The 27,319-nt window shown below is 47.4% G+C and overlaps 1 protein-coding gene across 2 annotated transcripts in view; it reads right to left on the bottom strand.

The window, feature by feature from the left end:
- The window catches only part of LOC144729428 (FERM domain-containing protein 4A-like), a 232,428-nt gene extending 205,109 nt beyond the window's left edge, over positions 1 to 27,319 (bottom strand). For both annotated transcript variants that reach the window (XM_078609705.1, XM_078609706.1), the window contains exon 1: positions 26,491 to 27,319. In XM_078609705.1, the coding sequence (XP_078465831.1) occupies positions 26,491 to 26,574 (84 nt within the window). In that variant the 5' untranslated portion in view covers positions 26,575 to 27,319. The remainder of the gene's footprint in view (positions 1 to 26,490) is intronic.

Below are 27,319 nucleotides of genomic sequence, written 5' to 3'. Positions count from 1 at the left end.
AACGCACACATTTATAACCACGCATTACCCACATCTTTCTCTGTTGACTGGCAAAGGAGGTGGATTTATTTTAAGTGCCAATGGGCGAACGATTGCGTGCTCTGGCCGAACCAAAAACGTATCCTCGAAAGCCAAAGTTCACAGTCAGAATCGAAAGTCATCCAAAAGACCATAATCCCCGGCGCGATAATAGTCTACGAGACCTAAGCAGTCACCCAGAGGGTCAAAGTTAACGTACAACAATGATCATAAGTGGAACATTAGGCCTGTATGGGTCAATATGCCTGGCTGCCTCTGGGCAGGAAACCCCACGGAAGTAATCGCGTGAGCCATCATGAGCTTCATTGCGTACATGGAGTGGAGTGAATCCGGACCACGTTTTGCGTACCGTTGCAAAGTGCCGTCATGATTACGGATCGTTTATTGATGTTCTACTCCTTAAGCTGTCGCTCTTCCTTTGGGACTCCAATAATTAGATTCGGAGGTGCGACAGCTTGATATTGATATATGTACGAAATTATATTTCTTTTAGGCGAAGATAAATTGGGAAGTTCCCAAATTCATTGGGAACATTTTCATCTCATTATTATTGTGAATTGGTCCCAATTGGTTTCGAGGCAGGTGACCTTGAACGTGCAACCGCAAGATCCGTCATGACGTTGGTTCACCGACTGCAAGGCACGTATAATGATATCCTGTCAGTAAAGTCACGTAGGTAGACAAAATAATAGATCACGATGTTTCGATCGCCACACAAACGTTTTCTCTCACACACCTGAGGACGATTGCTTGTGTGGCGATCGAAACGTCGTGGTCTAGTATTATTTTCTACCTACGTGACTTTACCGAAAGAACCAGAGTGTATGGATTCATGCAGTCACGAAAGCTTCAAATCAAGATATCCTGTCAGTTGAACATCTCGGCTTTCGCTACCAAGATTATCCACAAGAGGTTTTTTTTTGGGGGGGGGGGGTTAGATCGCATGAATATGATTTTGTCGTTAAACCCGCCAACCACCCGGCACAGCCAATTAGTAAGGTTTGTCATGTAAACAAAAAAATGCCAATTAGTTACTTGTTCAGCACACAAGGGTGCTGGAGAGTAAACTCGAATGATAAATGTTGTAGTGGGTTTACTCTCTAACACACCGGTGTGCTGAACTAGTAACTGATTGCCATGTTTTGTTTACTATTTGGCTGTGTCGGTTGGGGGCGGTTTAACGACACTTTTATATTTACGTGATCTAACGCCAAAAAAAAAACTTCAATTATGTAGGATATACTGTGTCTGCGAAACGGTTATCAACAGCTAAACATAACAGGAATCCTTGTACTACAATATCACGATGACATCACAATTCCTGTGTATATTCTGCGGCATAGCTCTGCAATGGACAGCAGCTCAAGGCGTTGTCGATTCAAGCAACAGCACAATAAGGCGACTGTCTGCCAGTTTTATCCTTATTTAGGGCTCATCGATACAGCATTGCCATCTTTTCAGATGGTCGCCATTTGACGTCTGCATTTGCCGCAAGCACACTTAAAAAATGGGATTCAGAGAAAGTGTTTTCACCTTGAGAGAGACATCAAAGCGTTTGTTTTTAAACCGAGGTTGAACGGCTCGTGCGCAGGTTTTTTTTTTGCAGGTGCGCTGTAAACAGAACGCGAGACCCCAGTATCAGGCGCAGAGGTGACACGCGGGAGGCGTTGGCTCCCAGGCAGAGGGCGGGAGATGGAAGGCGTGGAGGGTGCACACAACTCTAGATTTGAAGCTTTCGTGACTGCAAGGATTCATATTCCTAGGTTTTTTCGGTAAAGTAAAAAGTAAAATAAAAATACAATTTAAATAAAAATCACGACGTTTCAGAGGCAACACAAGCTTCTGTCTTCAGGTGGAACAGTAACAGCATGATACAGCTATCGTGCTGTGACTGTTCCACCTGAAGACTGAAGCTTGTGTTGCCTCCGAAACGTCGTGATTTTTATTTTATTTTTATTTTGCTTTTTATTAATTTTAATTTTTTACCTACGTGACTTTACCGAAAAAAACTAAGAATATGGTGCACACAACGTTGTGAACAGATTGTGGTGGAGGTGAACGATGAATGCGAACCAAAAGTCACTCTCGCAAAAGGTAGATGGCGAGGTTAGAAAGGTGGGTTGGGTGTAGTAAGGGGGGGGGGATTGGGGAGAGGCTGGACGGGCTGGCAGGACCCTCATTATGACACTTCTGTCACGTCGCACTTAACGCTCCTCATCGCTGCTGTCTGCATGCCCCGCTGAGCCACGCCAGAGAGGTAAATGAGACCTCGGGGGACACGCCGGGTCTAGACGCTGCACGCACGGCTCCGGTTGGTGTTGTTTTTGGGGGGTCGGGCACGCTGTCCGCGCGGAGCGACGGAGCAGAAATGCCCCGACAATCGTTGCGAGTTGTTCGTTTATAATTCCGCTTAGTTTTCACCCCGAAAACAGTCGCGCTGGTCAGCCACGTTGGGTGTAAATTGTAAGAGGTCAAATATCTTAGACGCCGCCTTTCACGCTCTCGCCTGCGGCCGACATCTGGACCTGACGCTAATACCGTCGTGGAACGAGCAAAGTTAATTAGCGGCGCTGGCAAATGCTTCGTACGCATCACAAGACCGACTGCTGTCTGAACTTGAAACCATTCACCACGGGCAGGCCCTGGCGAAAACCTGCTGCATGGCACGGGTGGATCAACTTAAAACACATTTTTGCTGCACTGAAATGAAATGGATTTTATTTATTTTTCTTCTAACTATCCTGCTCTGTGAGTAAAATTATTTTGTCAAGGCGCTCTTCGCCCCTCTATCCCAGCTTAAATAGTCGCTCCAAGCCTGGGGCGTGTCATTCAGACTCTGTCTTCTCGACAGACCTGTTCTACACATGAGGACGGCTGCTTGCGTTGTGGCCGAAACGTCGTGAGAATTATTTTATTATGTTTTATTTTTATTATTTTATTATTTCCATTCTACGTGACTTTACCGAAAGAACCAAGAAGATGAATCCCTGCAGTCACGAAAGCTTTAAATCGAAACAAAAACAAGTTGAAGGGCACCACGTGGCATCATCGCGATGTGACGTGTCGATGTGGGGGCCGCGAGCGGTGGGGTGGGGGGGTATTTGTACTTTGATGTGGGGAGGGGAAGGTAGTCGGAGGAGGAACTAAAGGGAGTAGAGGATGAAGGGGGAGGGGGGTAGATTATTATTATAATTAGTAGTTGTAGTTGTACGATGGTTGGCGACTATGGAGTCAATCCAACGAATTGCTTCCAAAGAAGCTCACAGTTCTGGAGTCCTGTGACTGGTGCAGGTTTTATAGGCAGCGCTGCGTGTGTCCAAACAATGAGTTGCTGTGTTCCCTCGTTATTCGCGAGGGATACGTTCCGGGGATGCCCGTGAAGCAGAGGTCGCAACCGGGTACCCGATACCCGTACCCTACCCGATACCCGGCTACCCGTACCCGGAAGGGTACGAGTACGGGTACCCGTTTGCGACCCTGGTGCGGCCGGGTACGGGTAGACCGTGAGTCACTGGTGAGTCACCGTTTGTCACTCATTTCCCAACGTCTTGTCTCTTCTCACAATTCAAGTTCCTAGAATCCACCAACCCGCGCCTGCAACATGGCTTCATCCCAGAGGTCGCAATCAGGTACCTGATACCCGTACCCTACCCGTACCCGGCCGGGTACGGGTAGGGTACGGGTACGGCCGGGTACGGGTACCCGTTTGCGACCCTGGTGCGGCCGGGTACGGGTACGAGTAAGGAATCAAAACCCGTTTGCGACCTCTGCCGTGAAGATGATATTGGCCTAGGAAAACATATTTTAAACGAATTATCTTAAATACATAAATAAACTATTAAATACACGCACCTTATCATATTACTCCAGGCACACGCCCTCGTCCAGACGTCTCATCGTACACACACTTACTCCACACGCACATTCAGGCCACTGCACACCAAATCTCGCTATAATGTCTTATCCAATTATGATTGATGGGGGGTGGGGGCGAGTGAATGAGCTTAGCTTTCCTCGATATCCATCCCATTCACTCCACGCACGGGGTGATTTGCGAGTTTGATAATCTCTCGCGGCAGATGGAAATGTGGGCTTAACCCCCTTGAAGCTGCACTGGCCAGACAGAAGGCTGTGCTTTTCATCTTCTATTCCACCAAACGCAATGCTGTTTATTTTATTTTCTGCAACAGCACCACAGAGCTGCGAGCGACATCACGAGCCGTGTCCAATACCGCACCGCCTCTCTCTAAAGCAGCTGCCCGGCAAAAACAAGCATGAATGAGTAGGCAGGTAGGTTTGTCAACAAAGATAATTTGTCCCATGACAAGCCATGGCTGGATGAAGGCGCGGCCAAACTGTGTTTGGTCACGGGGGAGTTGTTTGACCATACTTCACTGCACTGGTCAGTGCGCACTGGTGACCGGAGGGACAGGACCGGCTCAAGTATGACTTGCCACCGATGTTATCCCTTGGGTGAGATCATGTCGCAGATAAGCGAAAGAAAACTCACGAATACAAAATTAGCAATCAAATAAACTGGTACAAAACTGACACCTTTATACAAGGCATCATGTTTGCAATAACCACAACACAAGCAGTCAAATGCAAACAAAAAGAAACAACTCTGATAATGATAATAATATGCACTGTCCTTGAAGTTGATTGGTCCACACCCGAGACAGCTTTCCTTAGAGCCTAGTCTCCATTGGTGTTGGACCAGATGACGCCAAAAGGCGTACAACTCAAAAACAGCGCACTATCAGAGTATTGAGAGCTCGGGGTAAGCATTTACATAGATATGTTTATCAACTTGTGCGTATGGAGTTGGTAGTGCTCTCTGCTGGAATGTGAGAGCTTTCTCCAGACAAGACAAGATCCCCCCATAGCCATGACAGCATGTTGGGGCAAGCGCTGTTAGCGAGCGCCTATGAAGGCCGGCACGGCACACGACAGGGTGAGTGGCCAGCATCACGCCCGGCCGCCTTTGTCTCCCTAGTGGCGACGCTTTTTCACACCGCACTAGATACTCATTTGAGGCTAAGTGGACCGAGGGGAGGTCCAGGACCGGTTCAGATCATTGTTACTGGTTTTGGCCGTGAGCGGGAATCGAACTTGAGTCGTCGGGTTCATAGCGCAGCGTAGCGCTAACCACTACACCACCGCTCCCCTTGTGTGTGTCTCTCCAAACACGCACATTTCCTCACGCGTGCAAAAAAATTATTATAATGATGTGTTAATGGAAAAAAAAGACAGCTGTCCAGACATTGTAAAGAAGAAATCGTATCTCAGAACTGTCATACTCGGCGGGGAATTCTTGGATAAATAAAATCGTAAGCAACCGAACAATGTCACACACATATGAATACCAAAAAAATGTTAAACTCTTACGAAAAAGAGGCTCTTTTATTTTTTAAAGAGCACGAAGTGGACAGTGTGTGCCAAGCGCCGTGACATTATGCCCCAAACGTTTCCAATGACATTTTGAAGGGTCGCTCTCTCGCCTTTGAGCGAAAAACTAAAAAAATCAATCTATGACAACAAAGCAGAGAGGAGGGGGGGGTGGAGGAAAGATTCAAAATGCCACGGGGACACACGACGACGACAACAACGTTGGCTCATACGCTCCTCCGGATGCACATGCCCGCACTGCGTTTCATTCGAGTAGACGCGTTGGAAGAGATCCACTCACGTTTGGTATCGGGTTTAAATGACCAATTGTGTTGCTGGCCGGCCGGTTGGCTGCCTGCCTGTAAAAGCCTCAACAGTGTTAGCCCTTGTTATTCATCTTATGTTCACGACGGTCGGATGTTCCATGGAATTGCGGTGCCGTTTTTGCATATTGTTTGAGTAAAAGGTTTTCTGATGGCAAAGGCGCAGCTCTGCAGTTGCTCGTTCACGCCACTGCTGCAGGCATAAGAACCTTCAGTCTCACGGCAGGTCTAAAGAGTCCCTCTAGAGCAGTGGTTCTTCACCTGGGGTGCACCCTGAAACCCCGAATTACCGACCAAGTTCAAGTCATCTGTTCATTCAAAGTTGTAATTCGCACCGAGCACTGCCCTTGAGTGTTTGTCTCGCGCAGCTTATCACTGTTAAATGGACCAGAGAGAGAAACAAATGTCATATAGAAATTCAACACCTTCCACGTTGTAAAAAAAAAGCCACGCTACCGAGTTTGTTGCCAGCTCACGTGTACCCTGGCGATAGCACAAGGCAGAGGTCGCAAACGGGTTTTGATTCCTTACCCGTACCCGTACCCGGCCGCACCAGGGTCGCAAATGGGTACCCGTAACCGGCCGGGTACGGGTAGCTGTTCCCTACCCGTACCCGTACCCTACCCGAAATGAGTGACAAACGGCTACTCACCAGTGACTCACGGCCTACCCGTACCCGTACCCGGCCGCACCAGGGTCGCAAACGGCTACCCGTACCCGTACCCGACCGGGTACGGGTAGCCGGGTATCGGCTAGAGTACGGGTATCGGGTACCCGGTTGCGACCTCTGGCACAAGGGCTCTCGCGTGGATCCGAGGGCGTGGACGCCGGCTCGAGACGTCATCTGGACTGGTCAGAAATGCGAGTCGGCTTGAGCGGGATGACGTCACGCCTAGGGCGATATCCGATGGGCAAAACTGATGACAGAATGAGAGCCGGAGAAGAGAAACACGCCCTAGACTCCTAGAGGGTGTCATCTTTATTAACGAGGTCACAGAGAGAAAAGCTTCGCTTCTTTATTAAATATTAAATTAAACTATTTAATCTTTTTGGTTCTTTCGGTAAAGTCACGTAGAAGGGAAATAATAAAATAATAAAAATAAAACATAATAAAATAATTCTCACGACGTTTCGGAGGCAACACAAGCTTCCGTCTTCAGGTGGAACCGTCACAGCACGATAGCTGTATCAAGTGAGAGAAATTCCAAGAAAACAGTCCTTGTATATATACTGGTTGAGGGTGGGAGGAGCCAAGGTAGGCCCTGGATATTATTATTGTGAGGTTCGGTGCGGCTGAAACACGCTGTTAGGAATGAGCCTTTATTGTGTAGACTGGTTGAACTCGGAGGTTCCAAGAGTTTGCATATCAAGAGGAATTTAGCATATTTAAACTATTTAACTTTTAATTTTATTTTACCAGGTAAGGCCTACTAAGTTATAGAGCTTGCTTTTTTTTTTAAGCGAGCTGGCCACATATTATAGCTCAGCGAAATGGCGTCACGCGTGGAAATGTATCGCAGGCAAATATTCTCAACGCGTGATGTTGGTTCCAAATGTGTAGGGGACAAAAAAAGCGGATGACCCGGAGAAAAATTCACGCGACCACGGGGCGTGATAGAGAGAGAAAGAGAGAGAAAGAGAGCGGCACGCAAACTCCAAATCAACAGCAAGCAGGCGTCAGTCAGGCTCGGGATCGAACCCACGCCCTCCTGCGTGCCAGGCGAGGGAGTTGACACCTCGCGTGTTCCCTCAACAGACCCCCCCCGGCTTCTTGTTCGACGGCGCGCAATCAGTGCGGATTAGGCGACCACAATCACTGCTCCGCGGTGGAGTTGAGTAATTGCGAGGCAACACAACAGCGGTTGGGGGGGGGGGCATCCCTGTGGGGCGAGGGGGGGGGGCTCCTGGTGGCAGTGGCGTAGCTAGGATATTTTGCGCCCGGGGACGAACTATAAAATTGGCGCCCCCCCCCCCCCCGTTTAACCACATACCAAAATGTAATTACATGACATGTAGGCTATGTGTGGCGGGATATATCAACTTTTAGGTTGTGGTGTAGATTTGTGCAGTAGTTTCAGGCTGCCGCGCCCGCCGCTATAAGTTATAATGTAACGTTGTAAGCCTCATTTTGTGCGCCCCTTTACCTTGGCGCCCGGGGACATATGTACCCCCCTGCCCCCCCCCCCTAGCTACGCCTCTGCCTGGTGGCGGTGGGGGGGGGGGCTCCCTCGAGCCAGCGAGGCATCGTTAGCGTCGCACAAACCCCGAATCGCGGGCAGTTGAGACGCGGCACGGACGAATCCTCATCAATCTCCCACTCTGACACGTGGTTCCTCGTGAGGTCATCGTCTCGCCGAATTCCAGCAGTGGCGTTGAGGGGTGTGTGTTCGTGGTGGAGGTGGAGGGAAGGGTTCACGCGATAACTTAGGGCCGCCACTTGTGAGGAACAGAAAGGGGGGCAATAACAAGCTGGGACACGCGAGAGGAGGGTGAATATTTCACGGTGCCATGAGAGGGGGGGGGGAGGACTAGGTGTGGACGCATTGTCACGCGTGGCGTTTTTATAAACCAGCTGTCAATAACTGGGATAATAAAATAATAAAAATATAAAACAATAAAATAACTGGGATGTTTAATGTTCCGGGAAGACTTACATATTTCCCTGGATAGCTGTCCCCAAAAAAGAGGAGGATATTGGGAAAACCAGGACAGATGGCAAACCCTCCATGCTATGGAGTTCAATATTTGTAATTGTATGTATTTTGTTGATGTTATTACGAGTATTGCGAGAACCACAGGGGTAGATTTAGCTTTGTTAAATATAAGGTACCCACAATGTACCATTACAGTACACTCATCTTACGCGTAGGGTTAGGATAACACATTCCTGCGGAGGGAGCTGGTAGGAACGTTGGGTTGCTCGGTCAATGGCCAGGGTCAACGGCGGCGTGGTGTATTCCGCAAATACGCCCGACTGTGAGGGCGGCACAAGCCGGCGTGAGTAGGTTAAACGTTGAGTTTTATAAGAGCACCACGGGGTGACCAGCCCCTCCCCACCCAGCCCCACCCCTCCCACCCCCCACCCAGCCCCACCCAGCCCCTTCCCACCCTCCCCACCCAGCCCCTCCCTGTACGACGGACGGACGGACACAATAATCCCCTGTGGGCTGGTGTAACCAGGAGGTTCCTACCAGTATGATTATTCAATATAATTGTAAACTTCTGATACAGCCCTTTGTCGATTCACTGATAACCGAAGGCATACCCATGACCCGTCATTCATGGGGGTTGTGTGACTATACTTCACCGCACAGGTCAGTACTGGTTGGTGAAAATAGAGGATCGGTCCAGATATCACTAGCCAGTGATCTTAGCCATGGTCGGGAATCAAACTGAGGTCTCTGAGCTCATAGCACAGTACATGAACCACAGTGCCACCATTCCAATGAAAATAACTTGAATATGTTGATATAAAAAACGAATTATGAGTCAACTGCACATATTTCACACCATCACCGTGTGCAGCAGCATCCTCCTCCTCACACCTCACAACACATACTCCTACAACACAGTCTACATGAAACAGCATCTGCCATTATATTACCCCGTAGCATCATATCAACTGTAACAATGATAACAGGTGATCGTGGGCAATCCAAATGCAGACGCGGGTAGCGTGCAGGAGACAGCAAACTGTGGACACGCTCTCCACCGTGCTGGTGGGGGCAGGAATGCCAAGTTGACTGCCCCGCATGATTAAAGACACCAAGATTTAGTTGCACATTGTCTCTTACGGGACACAGTGTCTACTGCGGTCACGTGGAATATAAACAGAGGCGCAGCCCTGCAACTGCTTACTAGTGCCACTGCAGGTGGAGGGGAGACCACTATAGGGAGCTCTAGAAGCTGTCTTTCCGACAGCCCTGTTCTTCACCTGAGGACGGCTGCTTGCGTTGTGGCGGAAACGTCGTGAGAATTTTATTTTATTGTTTTATTTTTATTATTTTATTATTTCCCTTCTACGTGACTTTACCGAAAGAACCAAGAAGATGAATCCCTGCAGTCACGAAAGCTTTACATCGAAATTTAAATCGAAATTTAGGACGTGAAAAAATGTCACGTCAATTATTTACTTGGCTGGTCTCTTCAAGGAGTATAAGCATCACGCAAACTGGGGTCATCCTCGCAGCGGCTCCTGGTTAACCATCGAACAAAGACGGTCACCGCATCGCGCGCTTTCAGATGCACTTCTGCGGCCGTCTGGAACGCTCTTCATTGCGATCCTAGGAAGCCACTGAAGCTACGCACTTTTAAATCATCTAGATTGAAAATGGTTGGCTTACATAGGGTGCGAAAGTTCAACGTAGATACATACGTTTCACAGCAGAGCCGTGGCAGCGTGGAAATGATCTCTATAAATCAAGGGTCAATGGGAGGGGAGTTTTCATAGCGGTATTTACTTTTTTTTGTGACGAACCTTTTTGGGGGCTCAGCTCACGAGTTCCACTGGTCTCTAGAGGCCGCGTCACACCCGGTGTCTTTTACCCAATGCATACTCGCCCGTCGGAGCAGATGGCATCAAAGAGTAAAAACAAATGTGATATCTCCACCACTGCGGACAATGCGTTCAGCCACGAGTTGGCAGTCCGACAATCGGACGCGTCTCGCTGACACAATTAACGGTGCTGCCGACAGGGGGCCGGTCGTTTTCTGAACCCGTTGTTGCACGATGACGTGTCCAAGTCACGTGCGCACAGTGACGCGAAAGACTCGGTCACACCGCGTGGCGTGAAGAGAGATGCAATCCCAAAACAAAAAAAAAGTAAATACGTCTTGCAGACACGTATCCAATTCGTCGGGCTGTTCTCTTTGGCTGTCCGACACAAGTTTGAGCATCGTTAATAAGAGAAAAAAATACGACTTTAAAATCGTTGTTTAGGCAAGCTGCCATCCGCACTCTAAGGGGACGTAATTTGATCGATGTAGTGAAACGTGCGGTAGTGAGGTTACGGCGATGTTAGTACAACACCATCATCACACAAACGGCCGTACATTCTAAGCCGCTTTTTCTCATTTACAGAAGATTTAAACGTGTGCACATGCTGCGACAGTCAGAGCTTTGTGTGTCAATAAGATAAGGGCTTTGTGGATTCTGGATTTCCTTTACTGGCAACTGCCTTTCTTTCCGGTTATCTTTTTCTGATCCATCATCATGATCATCATTGGCCGAGATCAATCCGCTACTCTAGCGCTGGTAAACAGAGTGGAACAACGAAGACGTCCAAAATAAACACCTCATTCAAGACCTAAACATCGCACCCCCTGGCTTTGCCATCCCTCCTCGAAGCCACTGATGTGCCATCAACCACATCACGACATCAGCAGACCGATGCGCATCACGTCTCCTGCATACATGGAAAATGAAAGACAACACGCCACGGTCGTGCAATTGTGACCACCAGACATCCCAAACTATGGACCGTGACGTGGCCTGCGCTCCTTCAACAGGGGAGTAGTAAAACGACACAAGCTCTCTCTTCTCTGCTGAAGCCCTTTCGTGGCCATCAGACCTCGGCATTGCCAATGAGCGCCTGAACATATTGCCATGCGCATCCATATAATAGAGTGCGCTGCTGGATGAAGGCCTCCGTAAGCCATCACCATCTCTAACGGTTCTACGATGTGACAACTTTTTTTGTATTTAAGAGCTCTTCTGTTTAACCCTCCACTAAATAAGTACATTTGTGTTGCAACTTTCGGAGGAGGGGAGGTGGAATTCGACCAAACGGGCAGGCTGTCTCCTTGAGAGTATTGCTTTTCAGCTGGAAACATTTTCCTCCGTTCTCCCCGTTCGCGCTACAATTACGCGGCCTCGCTTAACCTCGGCGGGGTGGCGTGGGTTCAGCGCAGCCCTGGACGCCACTCAAACGTCGTGCAGCTCCGGCGCTCCGTCCGAGACTCGACGATAGGGGGAGGTTCGTCGCGTGAGGCGGCGCTACAGGTGGACCCCGACCACACGATGAGGTCACGGCTCAAATTCTGGGGCGAAAACCGCCGGGAGCCGGCTTTTGATCAGCGCGAACGAGCGAGCGTGCGGCAGCAGCAGCAGCAGTGCTTGCTTGGGGAGGACCGCGATTCCCCGCGACAGCGTGACTCCCAGCGACGAGTCGTGTGGAAGCAGCAGCGGCAGCGCCCTTTGAAATGTTAAAGCTTTAAAATGTATCATTGAGCGAAGGGCTCGTGCCGTAATTGCTTTGTGGTCAGAAGTCCCCTCCGGAGCTCGACGGTCGGCAGTGGGTGTAAAATAAACATTGTTTTTTTCGTCAACTTATTTTCTGCCGGGCCGGAGCTGAACATCGTGAAGGGAGCGCGGCCGTGCTTGCACCTGGAGAGACTGCCGCGTTTGTAACATACTCTGTATGTGTGTTGAACTTCTTTCGCGCCGTACGTAGCCAACGCGCGCAAATTTGCAGACGTAGTGGCCGCAACTCAGAGGCTCTGAGCTTGGCTCCGCGCCTCTGAGTTGCGGCCACTACGTCTGCAAATTTGCGCGCGTTACAAATTGAACTATTATTATTATTATCGGAGGTGCGGGGGAAAGGACAACAAACCAAACAAGACAAAAAAACACGGGACACGTCATGGGAAGGGGAATATCTCAACAAAGAATAGCCACACAGGGATACAGCTTGCCAGTGGCAGTCGCCTTGGCTCGACTGCAGCAGAGCATTGGAATGGCTGATTTTGAGATGTGATGCAAGGAAGCATTTAAGCACCCTATACATGCGAATGCTTAATCCTGGAAGAAGGGAGAAGTTCATTTAAATTCATCACCTTTAATATTGTATTATTACATAGCTGCCTTCTGATGTCCTGGGAAGACTTAGTCAATTTTGCAGGACAGGGAAAATCCGGGGGAAACCAGGACAGGTGGCATCGTCACCATACATCGTAATGTCCCCATTTCAACATACATCGTAATGTCTCCATCTCACCCCTATGTGAGGTCGCACTTGGCTCAGCCCCCCCCCCCCAACGCCTCGTGTGGAACTGCAAAGACGCCTGCTGACTCTTACGGGGCCAGTGCACGGTCAGCGTAACTGCTTTTACATTCAGTAATGGATTTTAAATGGGGCCATTTTCATCCACCATTAACATGGCCCGGGAAAAAAGGAACGTTCGATTTATTTCGTTTTCGTCGGATTTAATTTTTAGTTTTTTTTTTCTATGTTTTTGTTACTCTGCGAATCTTTCCATGCGTCACGTATTTTTTGTTTGTTGTGTAACAAGGCTTGCCCTGCATATCGTCAAGCAAGACACGTGAACTAAATTGAGAATTTCACAGCGCGCTCGCTGCCGTTAAATATGCGCTGCATAATGAACGATGGTTTGCGTTTCACTCCGCACTGGCAGTTATAGTTCACAGGCCTATGTCAATCCGCTGCTGGATGAAGGCCTCCTCATGCTATGCCAGTACAGGGCAGGGTTTGCCAACCGAAATGACAAGCAGGACCATTCATTTCGAATTCGGTAAACAAAAAAAAACTCATTCTAGATTTGAAGCTTTCGTGACTGCAAGGATTCATATTCTTAGGTTTTTTCGGTAAAGTCACGTAGGTAAAAAATTAAAATTAATAAAAGTAAAATAAAAATAAAATAAAAATCACGACGTTTCGGAGGCAACACAAGCTTCCGTCTTCAGGTGGAACTGTCACAGCTTGATACAGCTATCGTGCTGTGACAGTTCCACCTGAAGACGGAAGCGTGTGTTGCCTCCGAAATGTCGTGATTTTTATTTTATTTTTATTTTACTTTTATTAAATTAAATTTTTTACCTACGTGACTTTACCGAAACAACCTAAGAATATAAAAAAAACTCAATTATTTCAAGAGCCGAAATGCCCTGCGGTGAATACGAGACACTGAGTCGCTTCATAAACAACGTCGCGAAGTAGAGGCCCTTGGAGAGCCGAGCACGACTCCTGAGTCTCAGGTAAGCCGATCCCTGGTATAGAAGTGGGGGATTGTTTGACCATACTTCACCTCGCCACGTTGGTCAGTGTAGGCTGTTGAAGTGGAGGGGGGGACAGGACCAGCTCAGATATTTCACTCGCCATCAACGTTGGCTGTGGCCGGGACTCATGCTCCGGTCGCTGGGTTCGTAGCGCAGTGCGCTAACCGCCGTGCCACCGCTCTCACAGGGACACTAACAGGGGTTGCAACATCGCAATTAGCCGAATTAACGCGGTTCAGCGTCCCAATTTAATGTCAATAATCGATTGTTTTAAAACACTACCCCTCAATGTAGCGGCCTCTGGCGATGCGAACCCATGACATACAACGTAAACAAATCCACAACATCGATTATTACACACACACAATCCAATGGATGGCGAGCTGTCGAATCGGTATGAATCGACGAATCGATGCATCTTCACACTGCTAAGCCAGTAATAAATCATGGCCAAAAGGTTGCACCTAGACGAGACCTCACACACGGTAAATCAAATGCTGGTCGTCGATAACCCGCGTTGACCAGCGTGGTGAAGTATAGTCAAACAGACCGCTTCCGTGACAAATGCAGCTTGGGAACACCCCCCTCAACCCATGCCGTCTTCGATTGGCAATGCCTGAAATGCATTGTCATTGAACATCAACAATGGGCTGCTATTAATTGTCGAGTACAATGCCCCAACGGTGATTCGGCAGTGGAGCTGCGCGCGCGCGCACACGCACGCACGTCAAGCTGACGACGACTCCATCCATAATTCAACGTAACGCATCTAAAATATGGATGTGCACGGATATCCGAAGCATGGCCAAAAATAATAAAACCGCCGCGTGTGACCCACATTCCTAAAAAGCGGCTCGTCAACCGAGCGAGCGATGCTCGAACAAAAATAAAAAATAGCTTTAAATAAATGCCGGCCCCGGTGATACCATTCGCGAAGTATGGAAAACGAAGGCGGGCGGGGGGGGGGAGATTTTTTCTTTGTGTCGTTTTCTTTTGCTCCGCACGAAATGCAGAAAAACGCGACGGCTTTCATCCAGACGTGGCGATGGCATTATTTTCTGCAGCTCGCACGTGGTGATCAAGGCGGATTTGGCATTCGCGTACTGAAGCCTCCGAAAAAAAAAATAATGTGTCGCGCCAGGGAATTAACCGAGAGACCAACGGCTATCAGAAGACGGCGATAAAACCGGCATAAGGAACTTGATTAATTTTCTGGTGGCAGAGGATTGCTCTATCAATTGAGCACACGGCAAAGCACGCAAGCGTCCATCTGCTTTCCATCCCCCTCCACCTCCCCCGTGTGTGTAATTTAGCTGGAGGTTTGAGACAACGCAACACGGCAGCAACGCAACACGGCAGCAACGCCCGCATGTGGCCACGTTGCATCTCATTAAGAGCCGCCCCCTAAACCCCCCCCCCTCCACCAACAACAAGCCAGTTTTGCAAATCGGCCACCGAGGTGCCTTCCACGGCTTGCCCAAATGTTTGTCGAAAATAAATTACCCGTTATCGCTGAACGCATGCAGCAGGAGGGAAGCACAACACGAGATCGGCGTGCTTCCCTAGCGTAGGTACGTCAGCGCCACGATGCCGCCCTTTGGAAGAGAATAATGCGGACTAATAAGGGAAACACAAATCCCATAGCGTGGATGAAATATGAATGTCCCGTCGACCCAACACGAATATTTCCTTTTACATTGTCGCAATGAAAAGTGCTTTTGAAACGACGTTCGCTTTCGCGGCAGTTGCTTCCGTTCTGTCAACCCGCGTGGCAGGTGGAGTGAAGGGACTGAAATGCGTATCCCCTGAACGCATCATGAAGATGTAATTACTCGCTGCGGCTGGGCTCCATACGGCGCCACATTTGACGGTCTAGCCGAGTGCCACACGTCAATGGGCAGCAACTCGTGCTCCTCTTGCTGTATGTTGTTGATAATAAGCAAGTGTTTGTCAATTGACTCGTGCGGTTAACCGCATCGGCTACCCAATCGAGGACTTTGATATCCCCACGATGTTTGTGTTTGGTTTGTTGTCCTTGCCCAACGCCTCCAATGGGCACGGTTGCGAAAGAAATTGAACAAACATAAATACCCCCTCTTCTTGGTTCTTTCGGTAAAGTCATGTAGAATGGAAATAATAAAATAATAAAAATAAACAATAAAATCATTCTCACGACGTTTCGGCCACAACGCAAGCAGCCGTCCTCAGGTGGAGACCAGGTCTGTCGAGAAGACAGAGTCTGAATGACACACCCCAGGCTCTGTCGTCTCGACAGACCTGTTCTCCACCTGAGGACGGCTGCTTGCGTTGTGGCCGAAACGTCGTGAGAATTATTTTATTATGTTTACATTTTTTTATTTCCATTCTACGTGACTTTACCGAAAGAACCAAGAAGATCAATGCCTGCAGTCACGAAAGCTTTAAATCGAAACATGAATACATTACATACGTGTTTCACATCTCACGACATGAATACAATACAATTGGAATGCATTTATGGGGGGGGGGGGGGAAGACCGGTTATTTTTTAAGTTGCGCATTTCATCTTTTGAACATCACAATGGGATCACACAGAGAGAGAGAGAGAATAATGATACCTTGCAAGTTGTTCGTAACCGCGTAGCTCAGGGCGAGGCTGGGATGGCGCTTCAAATTAAAAACAAGGTTGGGATTACGAGCTTTAAACTACGATCAAACGCTCGACATGAAAATATACACGTGTGGCTGTTGTTCTAAGATTGCTTCAAATGTGCAGCGGGCGGTGAGTGTCTTGCAGACGCGCATTGCACTCGCAAACGAACGAATCGAGCAGATGCACCTTGGCAATCCTTCCGAAGAAGTGAACACGACGATCATTCCCGCTGCTGATGAAAACAAAGGCAAGCAGGCGCGTGGTGCGTTTTGCAAAAAACGCCAGCAACAACACGCTTTGAGATGTCACACTTTCTGTTGTTGTTTTATTTATCAAAGGAACGTTCAGGACACCCATTGTGTGCGGTTGCATCTTCCTGACCCACAGTGGCTGTGGGAGTGTAGTCATTGATTAAGAGGATAAGAGTGGTTTTTTTTTACCGAAACAATCAACCGGTGCCTGATAAAACCAGTGGTACATGATCAACTTTCAGTTATTTCCCTCGATTTTTATCTCACGTGCCGCTTACAAAATATATCACCGTGATTGAGCCTGGCTAGCACGTGGATGGGCGACCAATGCGATGATCGACCAATGAGACGAGCGACCAATGAGCTGAGCGACCAATGAGATGAGCCACAAGCGACCAATGAGACCAATGAGACGAGCGAGACGAGCAACCAATGAGACGAGCGACCAATGAGACGAGCGACCAATGAGACGAGCGACCACTGAGACGAGCGACCAATGAGACGAGCATCCAATGAGACGAGGGGACCAATGAGACGAGCGAGACGAGCAACCAATGAGACGAGTGACCACTGAGACGAGCGACCAATGAGACGAGCGACCAATGAGACGAGCGACCAATGAGACGAGCGACCAATGAGACGAGTGACCACTGAGACGAGCGACCAATGAGACGAGTGACCACTGAGACGAGCGACCAATGAGACGAGCGACCAATGAGACGAGCGACCAATGAGACGAGCATCCAATGAGACGAGGGGACCAATGAGGTGATCGACCAATGAGAAGGAGGCTCGTGAAGGACGCTGCTGCTGCTGTTGGTGGGGAGTTGGGAGGCAGTCGCCCTCCAGCAACAACGGAGGGCAGAGGAGCGACGCTCACAACAACGAGCGGAGCGCCGGGTGGATAAAACGCACCGAGTTGGCGCAGCGGGGAGCACAGTTGGTGCATCTGCCCAGCCGTCTCAGTCAGTCAACTCATGGCACCATCTTTGTCTGTTCCGTGACCTCCTGCCAGCGGGCGCCTTCGACACTTTCACGTGGCCTCAAAGTGCACCTAGCCTGGCACAAGCGCCGTGGTGGCATCACGGCGGTTGTTGTTGTTGTAATTTACCGCCAGGTGTTGCGGGCGTGGGAATCAGAGGTGGCCAAAAACGGGAGTGTTGGATGTTGCCGCCTTGGAAGCTTGCCAAAGTCTCATTAATGGGATTAGAGAAACATCCCAATGCAGACCCACCCGCCCCCGCTGATAAAAGAATAGTGAGACCCAGTGAAGCTTTATTGGGTGCATAGTTAAATAGGACTGTATAGTGACATTTTAAAATATGAATAAAGCAATTTGCTATCCGGGTAGAATTTGTTCCGTTCAATTAATATTAATGACTGTGAATTGCTATACATGTTGTATAATGTATATATATATTGAACTTCTTTCGCACCGTATGTAGCCAAACATGCGGGTGACTACAACGTTCAGCTAAGTAACATGATGATTAGAGCATTTTGCCCACAATCATAACAATACGAGTTCAAATCCCAGCCAGGGTGTACGCATCCCATCATGAATGCCACTCTGTGGGGTTCTCTCCAGTGGCTGTCCTATGTTTAGCAGCAGGGCACTGGAATAAAAGAGCTGTAAAATAGACGCCTAACAACATTGCACTTAGCGCTGTCATAGGAATGTGGAATTTCCACCACTAGCTGAGGGCTGTAAAGAGGAGACGAACGGCCATCCCCTCTACTTGTTTGGAGCAGGAATCCACTGATGTATTATATTACTTTTTTTTTAATTTTAAGTGGACACGTTCACAATAATTACATTAAATATAACGCAAGGCCGCATTGTGGCGAGCTACCATGGTCAACACTGACAGTGACGGCATTGTCTAAACCGACTGACGCAATTCTGCAAGCGTATACTTTAATCAGCAAGGCTATGCTGATTAAAACACACACACACACACACCGTAGTATTCTGCTGTGGGCAGGCATTGTATTAGCAAAAGGAAACATTTACCAAGAGACTGGAGGATGTCTTACTCAGGCTGATGTATAAACCCAGGAATGGCCTGCCTGGCACTGCTGTTAAATATGCATAAAGTCATTTACTGGTATTAATAATTGACGAACACCTTACTTTAAGCCTCTGATTTATTGAGTGCTCATCATCTTTTAATGAATTGTCTGCACTTCATCGAGAGTGCGAGGTGAAATGAAAAATAGCGGCGAGTCGTTATCTTTGGGAAAGTACATTTGTATTCTTGAAGGGATGCTGCCGTGACTTAATCGTTAACACGCGGGATTTCGAACCTTCCGGCACACCTGTTAAAATAATGGTCCACATTTATGGAACGCCCTCAGCCTCTGTCCACCGAATAGTATAAACAGACAGACCTGTTCTTCACCTGAGGACGGCTGCTTGCGTTGTGGCCGAAACGTCGTGAGAATTATTTTATTATGTTTTATTTTTATTGTTTTATTATTTCCATTCTACGTGACTTTACCGAAATAACCAAGAAGATAGTATAAACGGCTTACAGCCGGCCACAATAGTTGATCGATCGGCCAATCGCGTGCAGCGGGGTAAAGTGTTGGGTCGTCTCGGCTCTTCCAAGGCCGTCTGGCTAGCACGGTGATTATTAACCTTTACTGCAGCCTTGCACCCCTTTGGTTCTCAATCGTGAAACAAATGTACAATCTTAATGAATACGTAGAGGTTTGATGAAACAAAGTAGTTGTACTTGCGTGCCAGTGCTTGATCTGTTTCGATTTAAAGCTTTCGTGACTGCAGGGATTCGTCTTCTTGGTTCTTTCGGTAAAGTCACGTAGAAGGGAAATAATAAAATAATTAAAATAAAACATCATAAAATTATGTTAAACATGATAAAATAATGTTGTATTTTTTATTATTTTATTATTTCCCTTCTACGTGACTTTACCGAAAGAACCAAGAAGATGCTTGATCTGTGTTTCTGTGATTTACCGTAAAACTAAAATGTGGTCATGTCTCGCACCCCCAGATAGGGCATCTCACACCCCCAGGGAGTACACGTCCAGCAGATGGCCCTTCCGCCTGCAGTGGCACGAGCATGGGATTGCAGGGCTGTACCTTTACCTCTTTCTCATGTCCACCCAAAAAAACCTGGATTATGGATGATATTGGTCGCGAAAGGCTACGTGTTAAATTGTTTCTTATGTGTTCGATGTTTATAATGTTTTCGTTGTTTCTTAAGTGTTCGATGTTTCTTATGTGTTCTATGTTCCAATCAATGATCTTTTCAATTATACAACAGTACTTTGTTGTGGGAGGTAGGGGGGGATATTATAATTACTGTCAACATCACGACCTGTCAGAACCTAACGTGCAAAACGCTGCAATTCACAACGGCATTGGACAAAATGGCATTGCGCTAAACGGGAGCGTGCAGCGTGGTGTGCAATGTTCACCACACCTGGCAGGTGTCCCTTGTAGAACGAGAACAATGACACCCCACATGAATCGGCAGCAGTGCCCACAAGCCCCGCACGACCTGCTGCAACAAGTACACCTTGTGAAGCCACATTCGTCCGGAACGCCTAATAGCTACAACAAAAAATGTTTGTTTACGCAGAGTAGGGTTTTGTTTGGCTTTCTAAAATTGTATTTAATGGTTATGGTGCTTCGCAACAGCACATTATGAGAATTTTTTTTGTATGTGCGAGTCAATACTGGCCGTTGTAAAGGTAGGTTTACACCTAGCAACGTTTTTTTTATGACAATGCACTGAGAATGTGACCGCCACACCATCACAACCAGATCACCTGGCAATGTGGCATCCCAGAACCTATTTTACTATTTAATGTTTTTATTTTACCAGGTAAGGCCCACCGAGTTATATAGCTCTTATTCAGAAGTGACCTAACCACAAATGATAGCTCAACGAAGTGGCTTATCATGTGGAAATGTATATCAGCCAAAGACTCTAAACAGCATGTTTCTAAATGTGGAGGGAAAAAGCGGAGGACCCAGAGAAAAATCCGCACAACTATGGTGAGACAGGCAAACAGGGTCAGGATTGAACCCACGACCTCTTGCATACTAGGCAAAGTAATGCACATCTTAAATCTTGACTTAAAGCTTTCGTGACTGCAGGAATTCATATTCTTTGGGTCTTTCGGTAAAGTCACGTAGATAGGTTCAAAGAAAACAACAAAAAACTACGACTCCATCGCAACACCAGCAGTCATCAGGTTAAGGGGGTGAGCCTTTGAAGGCAAACTGTTTATAAAGGTTTAAAATGGGCGTAGCCCAAGTGTCAGCAGCATGGACGGGGCAGTTAATGTTAAAGTTAGTGATGGGCGACGGCCGGCTTTGATGGTGGGTTTCCACCAATTAATGACCTGGCAGCCCTTTATTTGGTAGAAAGTAGTTGTACTTGCGTGCCAGTGCTTGATCTGTGTTTCTATGATTTACCGTAAAAAAAATGTGGTCATGTCTCGCACCCCCAGATAGGGCATCTCTTGGTAGAAGCCCACCACCAAGACCATCGCTGCCCACTACTACCATCACCACTAACGGTAGCCCTTAATTGGTGGAACCTGTGCCATCATTTCCATGTTAAACTTTACCTGACTAATCGCTCACCTTAAACTCCAGTCGTTCATAAAAATTGAAAGCAGTATAGTACTATAGTAATATAGCAAGTGCAGAATCACTGAACCGGAATTGATAGCTTGAAAGCATTTAGCGCGGGCCCCTTGAAAGTGCGGGGCCCAGAGCATATCTAGCTACTTTTGCTACTAGGATAATCCGGCACTGCCTGTGACTGACACCGTGTGGAGAGCTTTCATCCAGTAGTGGATTGACAAAGAGCTGTAAAATACACACTGGCCACTACTTTTAAAGCCATAAGACGCCTTGTCAGTGACGGATTTTTTTGGTGACTTGCCCTTACTCCTCGTCTCAATGGACTCTTACTCGTTCATAAATATGAAGGTCACCCGTCTAATTAATGCCAAGCAGCCGACTGTTAATTAATGCCTCTGCACTTTTAGCACAATTAAAAAATTTACCCGTAAAAACAAAGTTTTTCACTATAAATTCTTTATATGCGTGGCATCGGTTTTATTTTATTATTCATTTCTGTTTTTCTTGAGTAAGAGTTTCATTTTTATCACATTGGTATTTTAAATTAAATATGAAAAAAAAATTCCTAAAAAGTGGAATATTTTGGAAAAAAATTTTCACGAAAATAAATTGTCACGCACAACGAGTCTGTGTCCAAAATGTCAGCTCGATTGGATCACGGGAAGTGGGTTAAAAAACGACCGAAACATTTGCACGGTCCTAAGCAAGCAAGCACGCAAGCACGCAAGCAAGCAAGCAAGTGAATTTAATATAAAGGATTTAAAAATACAGGGTTTCCATAAAGGTATCATCCATTATTAAATAATTAGAATTAGGCAGAAGTTGGAGCTGGGTGGATATAACTACAAAGACAAAGATCTCATGTATAGCCTTAACAGACTGATGGGGCAAGTGCTATTAGCGAGCACCTATGAAGGCCGGCACAGCACACGAGGAGGTAGGTGGGCCAGCACCACGCCCGGACGCCTTTGTCTCCCCAGTGGCGATGTTTACACACCGTGCCAGGTACTAATTTGAGACTGAGTCAACCTAGTGGAGACCCAGGACCCATTCAGTTAATTTTAACCGGTGTTGGCCATGAGCGGGAATCAAACTCGTGTCTCCGGGTTCATAGCGCAGCACGCTGACCGCTACACTAAACGCTACTAACATCACACATACACACACACCTGGTAATATGAGAATTTGATTGAATGGCTTTCATCTCTAAACTGTCACCTGTCGGCCATGGAGTTGACCGAGCTCGCCAGCATCGTGGGAATGGTTTTTTGGAATGTTACTGCCATGGGCTGTTGAAGGTCACTGACGCTTGTTAGTTTATGTTTTGTATGCAGTACACAGTATCACTCGCATAACCCAAACATTGTATCCACGCAATTCGAACTGCAAATAAAAAAAATCACCGGAATGATAGTGCAAAACCTTGAAGGACGCCTATGACCAAATCGACCTAATTGGATCGACCTCATCAAAACTTCGAAGCCCAAGCAGGTTGTGAGCCTGGATATGACTTGGATGCGTGACCCCGTGCCCAAGCACGTTGTTGTTACAGGCTGTGAGGACAATGCAGAAACGTACGTTGCCGTTGCACTATGCCGTGACCTCTAAATGCTCCCTGCCTTCACCACCAACGTGCACTGGCTCACTTGGTAAAGTATGGGCAAATAACCACCACGAACTGCACGGTGCGACGTGGCCGACATCTAGCAGTGGCTTGTAGACGCACTTTTACGGACCCCCGTGTGTCGAGTGTGTTTAGATCCCACTCCCCACCCCCCACCCCCAAACATCGCTGCAGAGGGAAACGCGTGGACATCGCCTTCGTCCTCGAATTGAACATCGAGCCGTCCTCCAAACTTGCCTGCGTGACAAAACTGAAGCCGCTGGGACTGCCGGGCAACAGACGGAGGAGGAGAGCCGTGTGCGGCACAAAAACGTGGATCGCAGGTTCGGCGGACAACAAAGAAGAAACCATAGCGAGCGGAGGGCAGAGCGCGCCGCAGACAAGATGAACTCCTTAATTCTAGATTTGAAGCTTTCGTGACTGCAAGGATTCATACTCTTCGTTTTTTCGGTAAAGTCACGTGGGTAAAAAGTGAAATTAAAATTAATTTAAAAAATCACGACGTTTCGGAGGCAACACAAGTCTCCGTCATGATACAGCAAATCTGGCTGCGACGGTCCCACCTGATGACGGAGACTTGTGTTGCCTCCGAAACATCGTGATTTTTATTATTTTATTTTTATTAATTTTAATTACATTTTTTACCTACGTGACTTTGCCGAAAAAACTAAGAGTAAAGGTGTACTCCCCAGGCGCGAGCCACGACAGGGGTGGCTTTAAAACAAAAATATGAACACTTCTGAGAAATTTGCAACAATACCGCGAGAAATGTGTTGCCTCCGGGCTTCCGGCGACCACCTGGAGAAGATTCCGTGTGTCGACAATGATGGCGAACAAGTGGAGACTCTTTGACTTTTTTGTGCGCCTTTTGGCGTCATCTGGTCGAACACCATATGAGACTAGGCTCTAAAGAAAGCTGTCTCTGGTGTGGACCAATCAGTTTCAAAGACAATGCATAAATTATCAGAGTATTGTTTTTTGTTTGCATATGACTGCAAGTATTGTGGTTAATGTAAGCATGATTCCTTGCAAAAGGTATCAGTTTTGTTGCCAGAAAAAAAGCGAAAACCCCTATTAGTACTCCTTGACTTGTTGAAGCTATTCACGTTACATTTGTTATCATGTTACAGTGTAGTATTATCCGTTCTTTTTCCATTAAAAACGATAGTCACATGTAAGCGTTAACATTATTTGAAGCACCCTGCATTTTTTTCACCGGGGCGCCTTTGATGGGACGAATGTCGCACGTGATTGCAAGGGGCTCTCGGCACCGAGTTCCATCCGTTACGCGCGCAAAAAAAATAAAGCCACGTAACGATTGCCTCTGGGTCTCTCCGAATCGCACGTCCTCGGGGCCTTAAGCTAACCGAGCGGGGTGACCCAGAGCGATGGCCTTGCATGAGCGAAGTCGGTGGCGAATTTCATGATAATAATAAAAATAACACTGGTCAACACACTTTTTCTGGCATAAGGTATTCCAACGGTTTTAAGGTAATTTTGGGGTGCTGATTCCAAATCTGGCATCAGTTTTTGTCTATCACATGAGGTTTTTGAGATATCGAATATTGCATTTTCAATAAAAACTGCAGAATAAAAATATTAAATAAATGTGGATATCTATATAAAATATTATAAACACACTGTCCTAAAAAGACAGCACCATGTTTTTACACTAAAGCAGTCACTGACTCGCAACAACTTGCAATCATAAGTGAATTTCGGGTAAAATCAATGAAAATGGGGTATGCCGATAGCATACAAAAAATCTGAGATCAGATTTGGAATCAGCACCCTGAAATTAGTCTAAAACAGCTGCAAAAGTCCAGGCCAGAATTTTTTTTTGTTGACCAGTGTAATCATTCGCACTCATTAGGCGCCTGTCAACGTCTTCCAAGCGCCGTAAATGAAAAGGACAAAGATTTAATAGAGAACCGCGTGGCACAATAAGAATTTGAGACGAACCAAGCGACTACTACTACTACTAAGTATCACTCACACATACTACCCCACCAGTACATGCTGAAGTGCAAGAGGGTCACCCAACCCCCAGAGTCAACGATGATAACATTTCGATCATTTTATCACACGCATCTGGCCCAAACATGCATGTTGGCAGGTATTTAACATAAATAAATTAGGTGTAGAAATTAGTGTGCGATATGAAATCAGCGCAACATTAGCATAGTAATTAGCATACGTAATTCTCATGGCTACGGGGTTTTCTCTGATGTCTGAGTCTGCAGAATCGAATTGTCAAATTAGCATGCGTAACGACACGTGCGTTACGCACGTAGCCACAGGTGGGTTAGAAGTGTGCGAGTCACTAGATAATGCATAACGACTGCTACGGTAACGAGATGTTAACAACCTCGCCTGCTATGCAGGAGGTCGTCGGTACGATCCCGAACCTGACGCCTGCTGTATATTAGAAGTGTGCGTGTCTCTCTCTCCGTGGTCGCGTGGAATTTTCTCCGGGACCTCCAGGGTTTTCCCCTCCACATTTAGAAACGTGCGTTTAAGAGTATGTGTCCCGCTCTCAATGTCCACGTGATAAGCCACTTCGTTGCGCTATCGTCTGTAGCCGGGTCGCTTCTGAAAAAAGAACTGCGTTGCTCAGTGGGTTTTATGTGGTAAAATAAAAACATTGTTTAGTTTACGGTGGAGGTGGGTTCGCGTGTGGTGAGTGTACGATGAGTGCGCACATCTGGTAACGTGTACCCCATGCGAGTGGATGAAGGCAGAAGCGTGGCAGTCAGTGTGCGAGACCCTCAATAGCAAATGAGAAACGCAACACATTCATCAATAGCACGGTGGCCTTAAAATCAAGGCCGTAATTATAATATATATTGGGAGGGGGGGGACACATCCCCCAATATTCAAATATGCTTGGTTGTACTTTACTAATCCCTAATCTCTGCCATTACATACAATGAAACAAGAAAAGGTAGAAAAGAAAAAAACAGAGCAATGTAATACAATACACTACTAGACATTATTGTTTAAAATTAATAAAAATCCATCCTATGTGTTAGTGATTTATTAAATATTTTATGCAGGAAATGGCAGGAAATTAGTTTTCAAAATTATATTTATTTCTGGGGGGGGGGACCCCAGACACCCTGCAAGATTTGGTCCCCCCCAATGTTGGCTCCATGACTACGACCTTGCTTAAAACTAATTTTTATTTAAGAGGAAAGGTTTCGGGAAATGGCCCTTCTTCATGTATATGCTGTAACGAAGAGCCATTGCCCGACACGTACCATATTCCTGTATAATACATTCGTCCGCACGAGTGTCATCGATGGGACGTGTTGCGCTTGTGCGCCGCCGAACAATGGGTTCGGGCATAACGAGCGGGAGGTTGGCACACGAGTGCGTGAAGCCAGCCGTAGACTTGGCGCGCTGCGTAGGCAGCTCAACTGCCACCCACCCCCCCCGGGCATAACTCGAGAAGCACTGCGCGTGCCTCCGAGTGGGTGGCTGAGTGTATGGACGATACCGAGAGCTGCCAGTGCGCGCGGTCATGCGGCGAGTCGCTCACCCCCCGCGCGCTCCGAGACCGTCGCTTGCGACCGTCTGGGCAAGGGGCGCTCACCTTGACGCGGATCGGAGAGGCCCATGCCGACACGGCGTGCGTGCGTCTGCGACGGCAACGGCTGCCCTCAGCTCCATCCTCCATCGCCAACCTTGGCGCGGCACGCACGGCTGGCAACGGAGCAGCTTTTTGTTGTTGTTGTTTGTTGTTGGTAATATCCTCACGAGAAATGAATGGGAAAAATCGGTTTTCTTTGTCTTTTTGCGCTGTGCCTTTCACCAGGCCACACAGCTGAGCCGGCAGTTGTCACACAGCCGCCGCAAAAATAATTTATATTATCGAAGTCCCAAGATGTTTGCTACAATTCCAAAGTTGATCCCTTTGTGCACAGCGTCGAGTTGTCAGGCACTCCACCACAGACGTGCGAGAGTGTGCCTGTGTCACCGAAAAATGTAATTCGGAGTCCGTGAAACTGTCGCGATGAATATTTAATTGCCGAGAAACGCGACATCTGTAGATGGAGCTGCACTCAAAAAGAATAACGTTTCACGATCCGAGGTTGCAGCCGAAACTGCGATAATATCAGACGTTCAAAAAAATAGACTTCAGCTCTCGATTTCCAGGGTATTAAGGCAATCACAAAGGAAGCTCACACACATCAGCCGCTTCCCTTTGAAGGTGAGCAATTGCAGTGGAGCAGTCACGCTGCATGATGTCCGTAAGTACTGATCAAGGGATGAGAATTAATCTCAATTGTCTTACCAATTTCAGGTTCAAGCGGTTTGAGTTTGTCGCCTTGTCATAATTCCACTGCCCGATTCCCCGGCTCCCGGCTGAGCATCACACTCCCCCAATGCTGAACGCACAAGCGCAGCCGCCTCGATGCACG

The sequence above is a fragment of the Lampetra planeri genome, chromosome 32 (genome assembly GCF_965212315.1).
Source record: "Lampetra planeri chromosome 32, kcLamPlan1.2.h2, whole genome shotgun sequence".
Lineage (NCBI taxonomy): Eukaryota > Metazoa > Chordata > Hyperoartia > Petromyzontiformes > Petromyzontidae > Lampetra > Lampetra planeri.
This window is presented reverse-complemented; position numbering and strand designations above follow the sequence as displayed.